At 54.2% G+C, this 12,496-nt stretch overlaps 1 protein-coding gene across 1 annotated transcript in view; it reads left to right on the forward strand.

Annotated features, from left to right (window-relative positions):
• Nucleotides 1–361: 361 nt before the first annotated feature.
• UNC5B (unc-5 netrin receptor B) overlaps nt 362–12,496 on the forward strand; it is a 59,316-nt gene continuing 47,181 nt past the window's right edge. Inside the window, exons 1-2 of the mRNA XM_041490061.1 lie at nt 362–367; nt 3,365–3,422. Coding sequence (XP_041345995.1) covers nt 362–367; nt 3,365–3,422 — 64 coding nt within the window. The remainder of the gene's footprint in view (nt 368–3,364; nt 3,423–12,496) is intronic.

Below are 12,496 nucleotides of genomic sequence, written 5' to 3' on the forward strand. Positions count from 1 at the left end.
GCTCAGGTGTGTCACCAGCGGGATGTGCTGTCACCAGGGTCCTGCTGCACCCTGGACTGGGAGCAGTGCCTCCCTTTGCCTGGTGCAGAATGCCAGGAACCCTTTCCCATGTGCCATCCCCTTCCCCTTGGCTGCACCCAGCCCCTCTGGGGCTGATGGCAAAGGCTGGAGCCTGGCCGGTGTAACTCCTCACACCTCGGGTCGCTGTTGGGAGCGGTCCTGCCGCCCCGGGAATTTGATTGACACGTTCACGCCTGGCCATTAGAGTGAAAACGAGGGCTAGTACATAAACACCTGGGAGGAAAAACAGCCCTTTGCCTTAATGATAGTTTGTCATGTCATATTTTTCTCAAATGGCGCAATGGGGGTAAGTGAACCCTTTATTTGCATGGCTTTAATTCATATTTTGAATACCAGACCGCCTTAAACACTGCCCGGTTTAACCCACCCGCTCTCGCTCGTTTTCCACACTCTGCTTCCCAAAGCAGGCACTTTGAAATTGCACTCAGCTGGCCTGATCCAGCTGGAAAACACCTTTTTGTCCTGGTTTATTTTCACGGAGTTCTTACCCCCGGTGCCAACACTGCTGGCTTTGCATCAGGTGCATCCCTTCTCCAGGCTCTTCCCTTACAGCTTCACTCCCTCGACAGCAACTGGAAATTAGATTTTTATTTTTTTTTTCCTTTTCCTGCTCTTCAGCCTTTTCTGGCACGTCCCACTGCTCTGTAAACACCGGCTGAAGTGCAGCCGAGTGTGGGATGCTCGAGGTAGCACTCAAGGCACCTGCACCACCGCTGATGTGCAGGTGGCCCAAGCAGCATGCCACGAGTCCCTCCTGGTTTTTGGGGGTGCCTCTGGCTGAGGGAGAGGGTGGGAGAAGCAGCCTGGGCAGTGGGGGCTCTATTTTTAAAATATATTGTGAAAGGGAGTAACACCCTTAACTACAGATTGATCTTTCCTTGTGTAATTAAACTTGACACAATAAGTCATGTACATAGAGCCAAGGATCTCTAATTCTTGAGGCTCAGAAGATGCCTTGGGAAGGTGAGGAACCCACTGTTCCCATGCATCCACCGGAATCCAAAGATTATTTGGGGATGATCCCATAAATGTGCCTGGCATAGCTTTTTGAATATCTTTTGGGATTGGCGAAACATCCGCTGGCACACCGACCAAACATGTGGGAAATGGTTTCTTGGGGATCATATTGGACAAACATGTGGTATCTAAACCTGAAGCATTAACTAAAGTCACCCAAACATTTCTTTTAGGTTGGCTAACTAGTAAGAGCTCCTGACAGCTCCAGAAGGTTCTCCAAGGTGGAGTTTCATTTTTTTGGGTGACAGCTTGCATGTAACACCCCGATGGAACAGCCTCTGCGTCCCACCGGGGTTTGCACTGCAAGGTGGATTTTCATTTTTGGGTGACAGCTTGCATGCAACACCTCAATGGAACAGCCTCTGCATTCTGCCAGGGTTTGCACTGCCTCTGAAGGCTCGGAGCAGGCTGAGCCCTGGGAGCAAGCCTGTGGCTGGAGCAGCTCGCCGAGCCTGGGGAGCTCCGGCGCCAAACCCACGGCCCCGGCTGCACCGGGCTGGCGAGGCACAGGCTGTAATTACTGCCAGGGCGCCTTCCCCCCACTGCCCTAGCCCGAGGAGCTGAGCAGCTGCCAGCAATTAAAACTAGTTAGCAGTTCCCATGATGTTTTAACCATTTCTAGGCAGCCGTGGCAGCCCCTCCTTCTCAGCCCCAGCGGGAAAAAAACGGATTTGTTGGCACACTGATGGCACAGGCACTGCTGCAGCATGGGGCTTTGCTGAGTTTGGGGGTCTCTCTTCCCCCAGAAAAGCATTGCTGAGTCCTTTTGGCCTCCCCCTCTTCCTCCACTGAGCCAGGGTGGGGTTTAAACCCATTCTGAGTAGGGATTCAGTGGCTGGAAAATTGCAGTCCCACCAAAGCTCTCAAAGCTGTGAGGTTGTTTACAATTCTTTACAAAGACAGAGATATGGGCCTATCATGGAACGGTTTGGGTTGGAAAGGACCTTAAAGATAATTTAATTGCAACCCTCTGCCATGGGCAGGGACACCTTCTACTATCCCAGATGGCTCCAAGCCCTGTTCAGCCTGGCTTTGGACACTTCCAGGGATCCAGGGGCCTCCCCACCTTCACAGGGAAAAAATTCCTTCTCACATCTCCTCTAAATCTCTCCTCTTTCAGCGCAACCCTCTGCCACGGGCAGGGACAACTTCTACTATCCCAGATGGCTCCAAGCCCTGTTCAGCCTGGCTTTGGACACTTCCAGGGATCCAGGGGCCTCCCCACCTTCACAGGGAAAAAATTCCTTCTCACATCTCCTCTAATACTATCCCAGATGGCCCCAAGCCCTGTTCAGCCTGGCTTTGGACACTTCCAGGGATCCAGGGGTCTCCCCACCTTCACAGGGAAAAAATTCCTTCTCACATCTCCTCTAAATCTCTCCTCTTTCAGCTGAACACCATTCCCCGTCCTTGTATTATCTGCCCCAATAAAAAGTCACTCTCCATCCTTTTTATTAGCCCCCCTTAAACTCAAAAGGCCACATATCAAGAAGCAGTTGCAGGATACCTCCCTCAGTGTGTGAATTTCATCTTTTATTACTCGTGTGCATCTGCATCTGTTATTTTTATTCTCCCGCAGGTACATCCTGCAGCTCGGATTTTAATGCCCATTTTTGGGGGTGAGAGGAGTGGTATGAGAAAGATGGAGAGAGAATTTTTAAAAGAACATGTAGTAATAGGACAAAGGGGAATGGCTTCACACCGAAACAGCAAGGGTTAGATGGGGATATTACAAAGGAATTGTTCCATGTGAGGGAGGTGAGGCCCTGGCACAGGTAGCCCAGGTGCCTGCCCCCGGGCGGGCAGCGCTCCGCTCCCGGTGCCGCTGCCGATCCCGCTGCCGCCGTCGCCATGCCGCCGCCCGGCCCCCGCCGCCTCTCCCTCCTCCTCCTCTGCCCTGGCACAGGTAGCCCAGGTGCCTGCCCCATCCTGGAAGTATCCAAGGCCGGTTTGGACGGGGCTTGGAGGAAGGAGATGATCTCGCAGTCCCTTCCATCCCAGCCCGTTCCCGGCGCTGTGCCAAGAGCGCGGCAGGACGCTGCTTTCACGCCTTACAGAATTTCCGCGGGGGGCTCGGGGGGCCCAGCTCCGCTGGCGTTGCGCGGCTCCCCCTGGTGCCCGCCGGCCCCGCTGCACAGCGGCTCCGCACGCATCCATCCATGCACTCCCCGGGATGCCGGCGCTGGCCCCGCGCATCCCGGGCTGGGCCGGGCGGGGCGGGGCTGAGCCCGGGCGGGGCTGCTGGCAGAGCCCGCCCCGGCTCCTCCTCCTCCTCTCCTTCTTCCTCCCCGCGCTGCTGCTCCGCCGGGCGCTGGCCGCCGCAGGTAAGGGGGGCACAAGTTTGGGGGGCTGTGAGGTGGGCAGCATCCCCCCAAAAAAGTTCGCTGCGGTTGAGGTGTCCGGCCTTGGGACGCCGAGTTGGTGTTTTTATGTCTTTTTTCTTTAATATAAAGGTGGAGGGGCTGGCGGGGGGAGAGCCGGGCGCCCTCCGCGCCGTTGCGGGGGGATGCTCCCGGGGAGGATGATGCTGGCAGCGCCCTCCGCGCTGGGGGATGCTCCGGTCCGGGGGGGATGATGTTCTGGGTGGGTGCGGGCTGGCAGCGCTCCTCGCTCCGCGGGGATACGGGCTGGCAGCGCTCCCCGCTCCGATGCTCCGCGGGGATACGGGCTGGCAGCGCTCCCCGCTCCGGGGGGGATGCTCGGGGATGCGAGCTGCCAGCGCCGCTCCCTGCCTCGCCGTGCCGCTTCCTTATATTTCTCTCTCTCCCTGTGTATATATATATATATATATATATATTTATTTATTTATTTTTCTTGGCAAAAGCAAAACAAACCCAGCCCTGTTTGTAGTAGCGCCGGCTGTGATTCCCCGGCAGGTCAAATAAGTAACTATTCAGCCTGGATTTTTTAATTTTTTTTTCCTTTTTTACTGATTATTATTAAATCTGCATTTTTATAAGCTGAGCGATTGATGGCCGGGCAGCCGAGTGGTCTTTTCCTATGGCTGTTCAAAGTTTCCTGTGCGCAGCCCAATCTTGTGATTGAGATGCACTTAAATCCAGCCCTTCCGTTAGCAATCCCTGCCACGGACGAGAAACAGAGGCTCGTCTCTCCTGCTGCCCTCTCTCGTTAGGACTCCTGTGATCAAACTCAGCCTTTCCTCCGTATATTCCCCCCCCACACGCACTCCACAACTCCTGGACATCCTCGGCACTTTGTCCTTTGTCATCCTCCGGCGGTGGCAGAGCACAGCCGCCCGCGTTTATTCTCCGCCTGTAAAAAGATGTGCTCCAGTGTACAGCTCAGAAGGGCAGCCCTGTAAAGTTTGATGGTTTTTTGGAGGCTGGCAGAGACCGTAACCGTGTTGGGCAAGGTCGTTATCCCGGCGGGAATTCGGGATCTGTCGCTCCCGGCAGCTCCCGGCGAGGGTTTGAGGACGCGTCGCGAAGCACAGATCGCTCTTGTTAAGGAGTTGAAAGCGTCTCCTGACGAGCTGATTTTCTAGGAAAATGAACCAAGCCTTCTTTTCTGAAGCGTAATTAAGGTGACGAGGAATTTTAGGGAGGGAATCTAATTAGATTAATATTTTTTCCGCCTCCGCCACACAAAGAGCCAGTGTATTTCTGCAAATGGGGAACAGGAATGGCACTATTGACTTATCCAGGGGCCTGGACCTTGCTGCAGCAGCGTCCTCCAGCCAGAAGGAACTCTCCCTTGGTGGGAAGGGAGAGGTTTGAGAGCTGGCAACTGGTGTGCTCCTGCTTGGCTGGGAGCGGTGCCCTGGGGATGGGCAGTGAGGAGCTCAGAGGCTCTGCACAGCACCGGGGGTTTGGGAAGGCTGCATTAGCCAGGCTGGATTAGCCAGGCTGCTGTGAGTGAGGGTTTAGCCAAGCTTTCCTGGATGCTGAGGGGAGTTGGGGATATCACCGTGTTCGAGCCTGGCTCTGTCCTCTTATTTTTGTGAGTGCCAAGTTCATGCAGGGGTTGAAATAAAACTGGGCAGGAGGGAGGAAGGGAATGAAGAAGGAAAAAAACAAGTTAAACCTGACCCATCTGGCTCAGTTTGAGTCTGGGGAGCTCTCTCAAGGCACTATGCTGTTAGTCTGGCATATGTACGTGTGTGTATAATAAAGTTTTTAGCTGGAGAGCTATAATTAGTGTTTCTCCAGGAGAGCTGTGTAGTGGTGGCATGTGATGGTGCAGAGGAGGGAGCTGAGATGGGTGCTCAGCCGGTTGATCATCCGTTCTCTTCCCCATCCTTGCCTGGTTTTTAGGGAGAGGCAGAATTGTTTTCAACCAGAATTGTTTTCACCCAGAAAACAATTTTCTCTTTCAATAACAAAGAATGCACATGTTGTTTGTGTCGGGTTTTGCAGTGTGGGGGTAGAAGTGTGGTTTTGGATGGGGGTTTGAAACCCAGAAACCATCTGGTCCACTCATGTATCCCTAGGAGCACTGCTGGGGGAACCCAGCTCCCAGCGTGTCCCTGAGCCTGGGGCTTTACCTGCCAGGCTGCTCTCCAGGCTTCATCCTGCTCCTCTGGGTAGGAAAACAATTTGGGGTGAGGATTTGGAGCTTGCTTGAGGGTCTTTCCCCACGGGGCTGCACAGAGGCTGTAGGAAGGCAGCTGAAATCCAGAGGGTGATGCTGGAAGTGGGGACTCGGCTGACAGAGGTGTTTTTGGACAGCTGTCATCCTGCTGAAGGAGCATCCTTCCATCCTTCTGCCCTGCCAGCAGCAGGAAAACACCCAGGGACAGGGGGTGGAGCGGGGATAGCAGCACTGCTGTCCCCCAGCAGCATGAGGACATGGGTGGCAGGAGGCTGCCTGCCTGCTGCCAGCGTGAGCAGATGGCTGGGGAAGAAATGCTCCAGGACCTGTTGCCTATCAAATCCTGCCCTTTGGAAGTGGAGGCTTGAGGACAGGGGTGTGTGGAAGGATCTGCTCGGAGTTTTTTTTATCTCCTTCACCTGCTTTGTTGTGGAGCCCTCTCTCTCTCCCTCAGAAGCTGGTGCTCTCTGTGCGTGGTAGCACCAGAGGGAAATACTGAAACAACAACAAAAAAATGAGAGAAATGGAAAAAAGACTACTTTAGAGGGGGTAGAATTGCTTGGAAATGGTAGTTTCCAAGTAGGTGGGGGGCAGGGAGGAAATCCAGCTTGCATTTACTCTGCTTAGAAAGCAAAAGCTGACCCTGTAAGGAGCTTGGAGGGTTCAGCTGTGTCCTTCATCTCTGTATGGTCCCCTGGGTCCCTGGGGTGCTGTAGATGCTGGTTCCCTTTCCATCCCTGTCCTAGTCCAACGGGAATTATATATATAAAATATGTAAAAACCAGATCTGTATTTTGGGTCAGTTAAGTGAGCCAAGATGCTGCAAGGAGTTCTGTTTCCCTTCCAATTGCAGCAGTGGCATCCCCATGGCTTCCTCCCTCCCACTGGGATAATCCTGGCAGCCCTGTGGGGTTTTGGTAGAGTCCTGAGCTGGGCTTTGCTGGGCAAAGCCAGGCTGGCAGGCCAGTGCCAGGCCAGGAATGCTGTGAGGTGAGGACAGAGGGGGCTGTGTGGAGTCTGAGGAGTTCATTACGGCAGATGTTGGTGCCATAAAGCCACAGGTTCCTGCTGTTTCGTATTCAGTTATATCTGCCTGGCTTTAGCCATGCTAATGTGAGTGAAAACATTCAGGGGCTGGGGGGGGGGGGAGATAAACCATCAGCCCATTCCCTCTGCCCCCTTCCTGCCATCCCACCCGTGGGAAGGGGGGATTGACAGGGGTGCAAGGGATGCCTGAGCCGCTCAGTGGCTGCCATCAGCTCCTCCGTGGCAGTTGGAGGCCCACTGGCTCCAATTTTGGTTTTCCATAATCTGCAAAGCTGTAATTTGCTGTAATCAGTTGTATTGTGCAAGCCACCCCTGCCTGTGAGTCAGAGCACGGTGGCACCGAGCTGACATAGCCCTCCCTGGCCCTTGGGATGCTGGGCTCTGTGCAGGGGATCTGGGTCTGCTGACAACGGAGTCTTATCCCTCCTGGAACTGGTCGGGACCAGGTGGGATTGGGTCCTGGTCCAGTGCAAGATGTCCCTGCCTGTGGCAGTGGGGCTGGAATGAGATGAACTTTAAGGTCCCTCCAACCCAAACCAGTCTGTGACTCCCTTCTGCTCACTTTGGGCTGAGGGGAGCCTGGGTGATCCTTCCCTGGCTCTGCCAGAGCTCAGGACCTTAAGGAAATGTTGTGTGAGCTGTTTCTCCAAAAAGCAGAGCCTTTGTGGTGAACCAGAGTCAGTGAACCAGCAGCTTCTGAGTGATGTCTCCCCTCGCATTAGGCCGGAGCAAATCCTGTGTGACCTGCAGCGGGCCTGGGAATTCACCTGGGGCTGAGGGGAGTCTGGGTGATCCTGCCCTGGCTGTGCCAGAGCTCAGGAGCTTAAGGAAATGTTGTGTGAGCTGTTTCTCCAAAAAGCAGAGCCTGAACCAGCAGCTTCTGAGTGATGTCTCCCCTCGCATTAGGCCGGAGCAAATCCTGTGTGACCTGCAGCGGGCCTGGGAATTCACCTGGGGCTGAGGGGAGTCTGGGTGATCCTGCCCTGGCTGTGCCAGAGCTCAGGAGCTTAAGGAAATGTTGTGTGTGTTGTATCTCCAAAAATCATAGCCTTTGTGGTGAGCCAGCAGCTTCTGAGTGATGTCTCCCCTCGTGTTAGGCCGGAGAAAATCCTGTGGCCTGCAGTGGGGCTGGGCTGGGAATTGAGCAGCTCTGGCTGGGGAGAGGCAGAGAAAGCCCAGAGAAAAGCCCAGAAAGCCGCTCTGATGCCTGGTTTCACACCGCCCTCCCTGCCCGGGACTCTCTCGGTGGCAGCCTGGAGGCCCCTGGCTGGCTGCAGCACCTCCCGAACACTCCCTGAATCCTCCCTCTCCGTCCCCGCAGCCCTGCAGGCCTGCCTGCATTTGCTGGCATTTTTACTCTCAGTAAAAATCTCACTGCAGGAGTGTGGGCTCGCTGTGCTCTCCTGGGCTCCCTGCACGGAGGGCGATGCTGTTCCTCAGGGTCGCAGCTGGGATAAAGCATTTCTGCCCCGCTTGGGGAGCCAAGCCCTCGGACGGGGCAGCCCGCAGAGCAAAGCATCCCAAAGGCTGCACCGAGAATTATTTTTGAAGCCTCCTGGTTTTTCGGAGGCCTGACTCACGGCACAGGAATGCGCTGGGCTGGCAGCCCCAGACCTGCTCCTCAGCGAGGGGAAGAGCTGCTGCCGTCTCCTCCTCCTCCTCCTCCGGAGCCCGTTCCCCATCCCAAACCGCTGGGCTGGGCTGGTAGCAGCCACGTGTTTGCTGAGCTTGGATTTTTAGGGGATTTTTTTTTTTTTTCCATCCCTCTCCTATTTGCCTTTTTTTTTTTCTTTTTTTTTTTTTCTTTTTTTTTTTTTTTTTTTTTTTTTTTCTTTCTTTCTTTTTTTAATTTTTATTGGGGGCTCAACCCCCTTTTTTTTTAATTTTTTTTTTTAATTTTTATTGGGCTCAGCACCTCTGCCGAGGGAAAGGCAGAGATCAAACGCCAGCCAGGCTGGGAAAAGCTGGGTGAAGCCACGCTGGAAAACGAGGAAAGGGAAGGGAAGCAGGAATTATTTAGCGCGGGGCTTGCTCCAGCGTGTCCTGCACTCTGCCTTTAATCTCCTGCGAGTCCCTCCCTGCTGCAGCCTGGGTCTCCTCTGCTCCCTCCTGCCTTGGGTGGCTTCTCCCACTCTTAGGGAGGCTGTTCCCGGTTCCAGAGGGCTCCCCCAGACCCACACAGGTGTGGTGTAGCTGGGTCAGGTTTGTGGTGGAACACCTGGGCTGGTGGGGAACGCCTGGGCCTCTTCCCTGACTGGTGTAACTGGGGGGGTTGGAGCTGTAAGCTTTAAACCAAACTCCTGATGGCCAGGGGGTATCCTGGTCAAGGGACAGCGGTGACAAGTTTGTGTTTCTACAGGCAGCCAAGTCTTTCTCCATGGAGAAAGGGAAGAAGCATGGAGCAAAGCAAGCCCTGTGTCACCACCATGCTCAGCACAGGCAGGGTGTCCTACAGCCTGAGAGGCAAAAAATGTGTTTGTCTGGTGTGTGAGCTCTGCTTCTCACCTTCCCATGGGCTTTGCAGGCCCCTTCCCATGCCTGCCTGGATGGAGCATCCATGGAGGCTCCTTGTGTCTTCTCTCCTTGTGTTTCAGCTCTCACTTGTTTAGTGAAACATCCCCTTTTCAGCTAATTCCTTGTTGGAACGAGGAGGAATTACCAGGTGCCAAGCCTTGGGAATGGCTGTGAAGCCACATGGGGATTGCAGACATGGCAGTGGCACGGGAGGCCCAAAATAGGGTCTCTGTTGACCATGGCACTTGTGTTTATCCAAGTGAAATATAAATCAAGAGCTGCATCCCGCTGTCTGCCGTGCACAGCTTGATCTGGGTGGATGTAGCTGACAGAGTCCCCCAGCATTTAAAAAACAAATGTTTTTGAGCTGTTTTTCCCCTTTGGCCTTGCTTGCTGTGTAAGTTTAAGGCAGTGATGGTGTGTTGTGTTGTTTGTTGTTTTTTATACCCTGGGAGGTGAAGGGTGCGAGTTGAGACACTCACTACTTACATTATTACTTAAGAGTAATAACATACCTAGTTACACAAGAAGAAAAGTGAGCAGAGCTTTTCTGTCCTGGAATTCAAGGTCTGGGCTGTCCCTTTCTCCAGGGAATCAAGTCTCTTCAGAAAAGGAAGAAGACCCTATGGATTTGGGGTGCATTTTGCGTAATAGCTGTGTACACACACACATACAGCACAACTGCCCTCGCTTCTCTCCCCAGTTTATTCCCACATCTTTTGGGAATAACAAAGGAGGAGGTAAAGGGCTGGTTTGTACCATGAGTGATCCCTTCCCAGCTGGAATACCCAGGCTGTGAGCACAGGGTGTCAGCCCAAGTGTGGTGGATCCAGACACAAAAGTCGCATCCCGGATCTCTCCTGCTTCCGGAGGGTCTCCCTGGTGTGGTTTCCTTCAAGACCCCATGAATAACCTTTGCTCCCCTCCTTCACAAGCCTGCACCCAGTGTGAGAGCTGAGGGATTGTTTCCCTTTGAAAGAGCGTGGAAAATCTCATTTTGAGACGTTTAATGCCTATTAGATCCATCTGCCTCCCTCTCGAGTGGGGGCCGCTGCAGGAGGAGAGCCCAGGACATCCGAGATAGGTGGGCTTGGAGGCTCTGTGGGAATGATGCTGGGGGCATCAGCTGAGGATCCCTGCAGGTACAGGATGGTACAGAATGCTAGGAAGAGGTGTGAGGAGTGGAAAAAAGCTTCCCTGGAGGTGGGGAAATGCTCTTGGGGCTGATGTTGCTGCATGTGACATCATTTTTTCGGTGCTTTGTCTTGTGCTAGGGATGAGGTGCAGCGCACCTTGATGTGTGGAACCAAAGGCTGTGCAGGTGAACGTGGGTGAGAGGGTTGGAGTGCAGGGTGGGAGATGGGGAGTGCTCCTTCCTGGAAGGCACCATGACGCTCCTCCCTGCCAGGCATCCCTCCCTGTTGGAGCTGTATGGAGACAGACGTGGTGGCTCTTCAGTGACGGGAGGTGAGGGCACAGCTGAGGTGAGAGCAAGGTTCTCTGCACCCAGACTTTGTCCTGCTGTTGGTTTGTGAGTCTTTCCTTTTGTGGGGCTCCTCTCCTCCCTGGGAGCTGCCATTGGCATGGAAGTGACCCCTGCTTTCCCCCTTCTCGCCACATCAACAGCATTTAAACACCTCTACAGGTCCCATTTAGCTACTAAAACGGGGCAGTTTGGGCTGCCCATCTTTGGGTGGGCTCCTGGGTGTACCTGCCCCTCCTGGGGCAGTGGCAGGATGGAGGGACAGGACATTTCCAGCCAAATCCAGGCTTCCCTGCCGGGTGGCTTGCGGGGGCAGGAGGCTATTAAAAGGGTTTACTGCACTGTGCAGCGTGGGAGTTCTCCTTAGGCAGGAGGTTGCAGAGCCCAGGAATTCCTCAGGACAGATTCCTGGGAGGAGGGACACGCCTGGGATGCAGCAGTGCTGTCAGCGGTGTCCTCAGAGCTTTCCAGGCTGTGAGGTTCAGGGTACACGTGAAGGCATCCACAGCAGTGGTTGAAGGCACTGTGGTGAAGACTTTGTTTCACTGTTTCACTGACCCTGCAGTGGACTCCCATGGTGTCTGGGAAGCTGTAATTCCTCCTGGCTGCTGGCTGGAGGACTGGGAGCAACTGGGATGGAGGACAATCCCATGGCTGACAAGGTGGTGTTTGGTCAAAGGTTGGACTCGGCGATCCTGGAAGTGTTTTTTCACTTCCATGATTCATACCAGGACTTTGGAGGGTTTTATGGAGATGGATGAAGTGAAATTCTTCCACTGGGTTGATGGGCTGTGCCTCCCTGCCACCTTCAGGGGGTCTGGTTGCCCCTCTTGGGGTCTGTGAGCAGGGGCTGCTCTCCCCCATGGGCTGTCACCATCCTACGCCATTGCCCGGCTGCGTTATTGGCTCCATCTGTTTGGGTTGGCTTGGAGAACAGAAGGGAGGGTGTTTTCCAGCAGCCAGAACGTGGTTGCTATTTAAAACAACCAAAAAAAAAAAAAAAATAGAGAGGAAAAAAAAATGCGGTCTGCTGCTTGCTTTTAGTCCGTGGAGTCGAACAAGCGTCCCCACCCTCACCTGGAGGGGCATCTCTGAGGGCTTTGCAGGGCCCTGCAAGCCAAGGCAGTAATTAGTGCTGGTCGTCAGGGAGGATCCTGCAATGTGGCCCTGCTGTCTGGCCTGGGGCCACTGCTGCCTTTGGGGTGGCCACTGCCCAGGTGTGGGATCCCAGCACCTCCCTCCACCCCTGTTTATCCCAAACAAGGGGTGCAGCCTTTGCCTCCCCACTGCCACGGCTGGTTTGGCAGTTGCTGGAGGGTGCTACGGTGTTCCTGCACTGGAATATTACTTTTGAAGGTTTTTCTTTCCCCCTTTGATAGATGTGAAATGTAGAGGCAGGCTTCAAATGAAAGCATGGCTCCCAGAGTCCAATTACACAGCAATTAAAAGTAATCAGCGGTCTGGGTCGCTGAGCTGGAGAAGGGGTTCATGGAAGGGTTTTCTCTGCCAGCTTATCTTGGAAAAGCTTAAATGTCCTGTCTCTTCTGCTGTCTGGGCCCTGGCTGCGGGGCATCTTCACAGAGTGGGTCGAGCATTGCTGGAAATCTGAATTAGACTGGGATTACGCTGTTGCCAGTGCTCCCAGCTCCTCACTGGGGCGATGGCATCTCTACCCTGCTCCCTGGGGTCTCCCCTGAGTTCCATCAGTCTGTGTTTTGGAGCTAGGCATTTGTAGACGTGCTGTCACTGCTGGGTGCACATTGTCATTCCTGGGGCCACTCTGGGCTGCAGAGAGGAAGAGGA

The sequence above is a fragment of the Pyrgilauda ruficollis genome, unplaced genomic scaffold, assembly GCF_017590135.1.
Source record: "Pyrgilauda ruficollis isolate IOZ18807 unplaced genomic scaffold, ASM1759013v1 scaffold98, whole genome shotgun sequence".
In the NCBI taxonomy this organism is placed as follows: domain Eukaryota; kingdom Metazoa; phylum Chordata; class Aves; order Passeriformes; family Passeridae; genus Pyrgilauda; species Pyrgilauda ruficollis.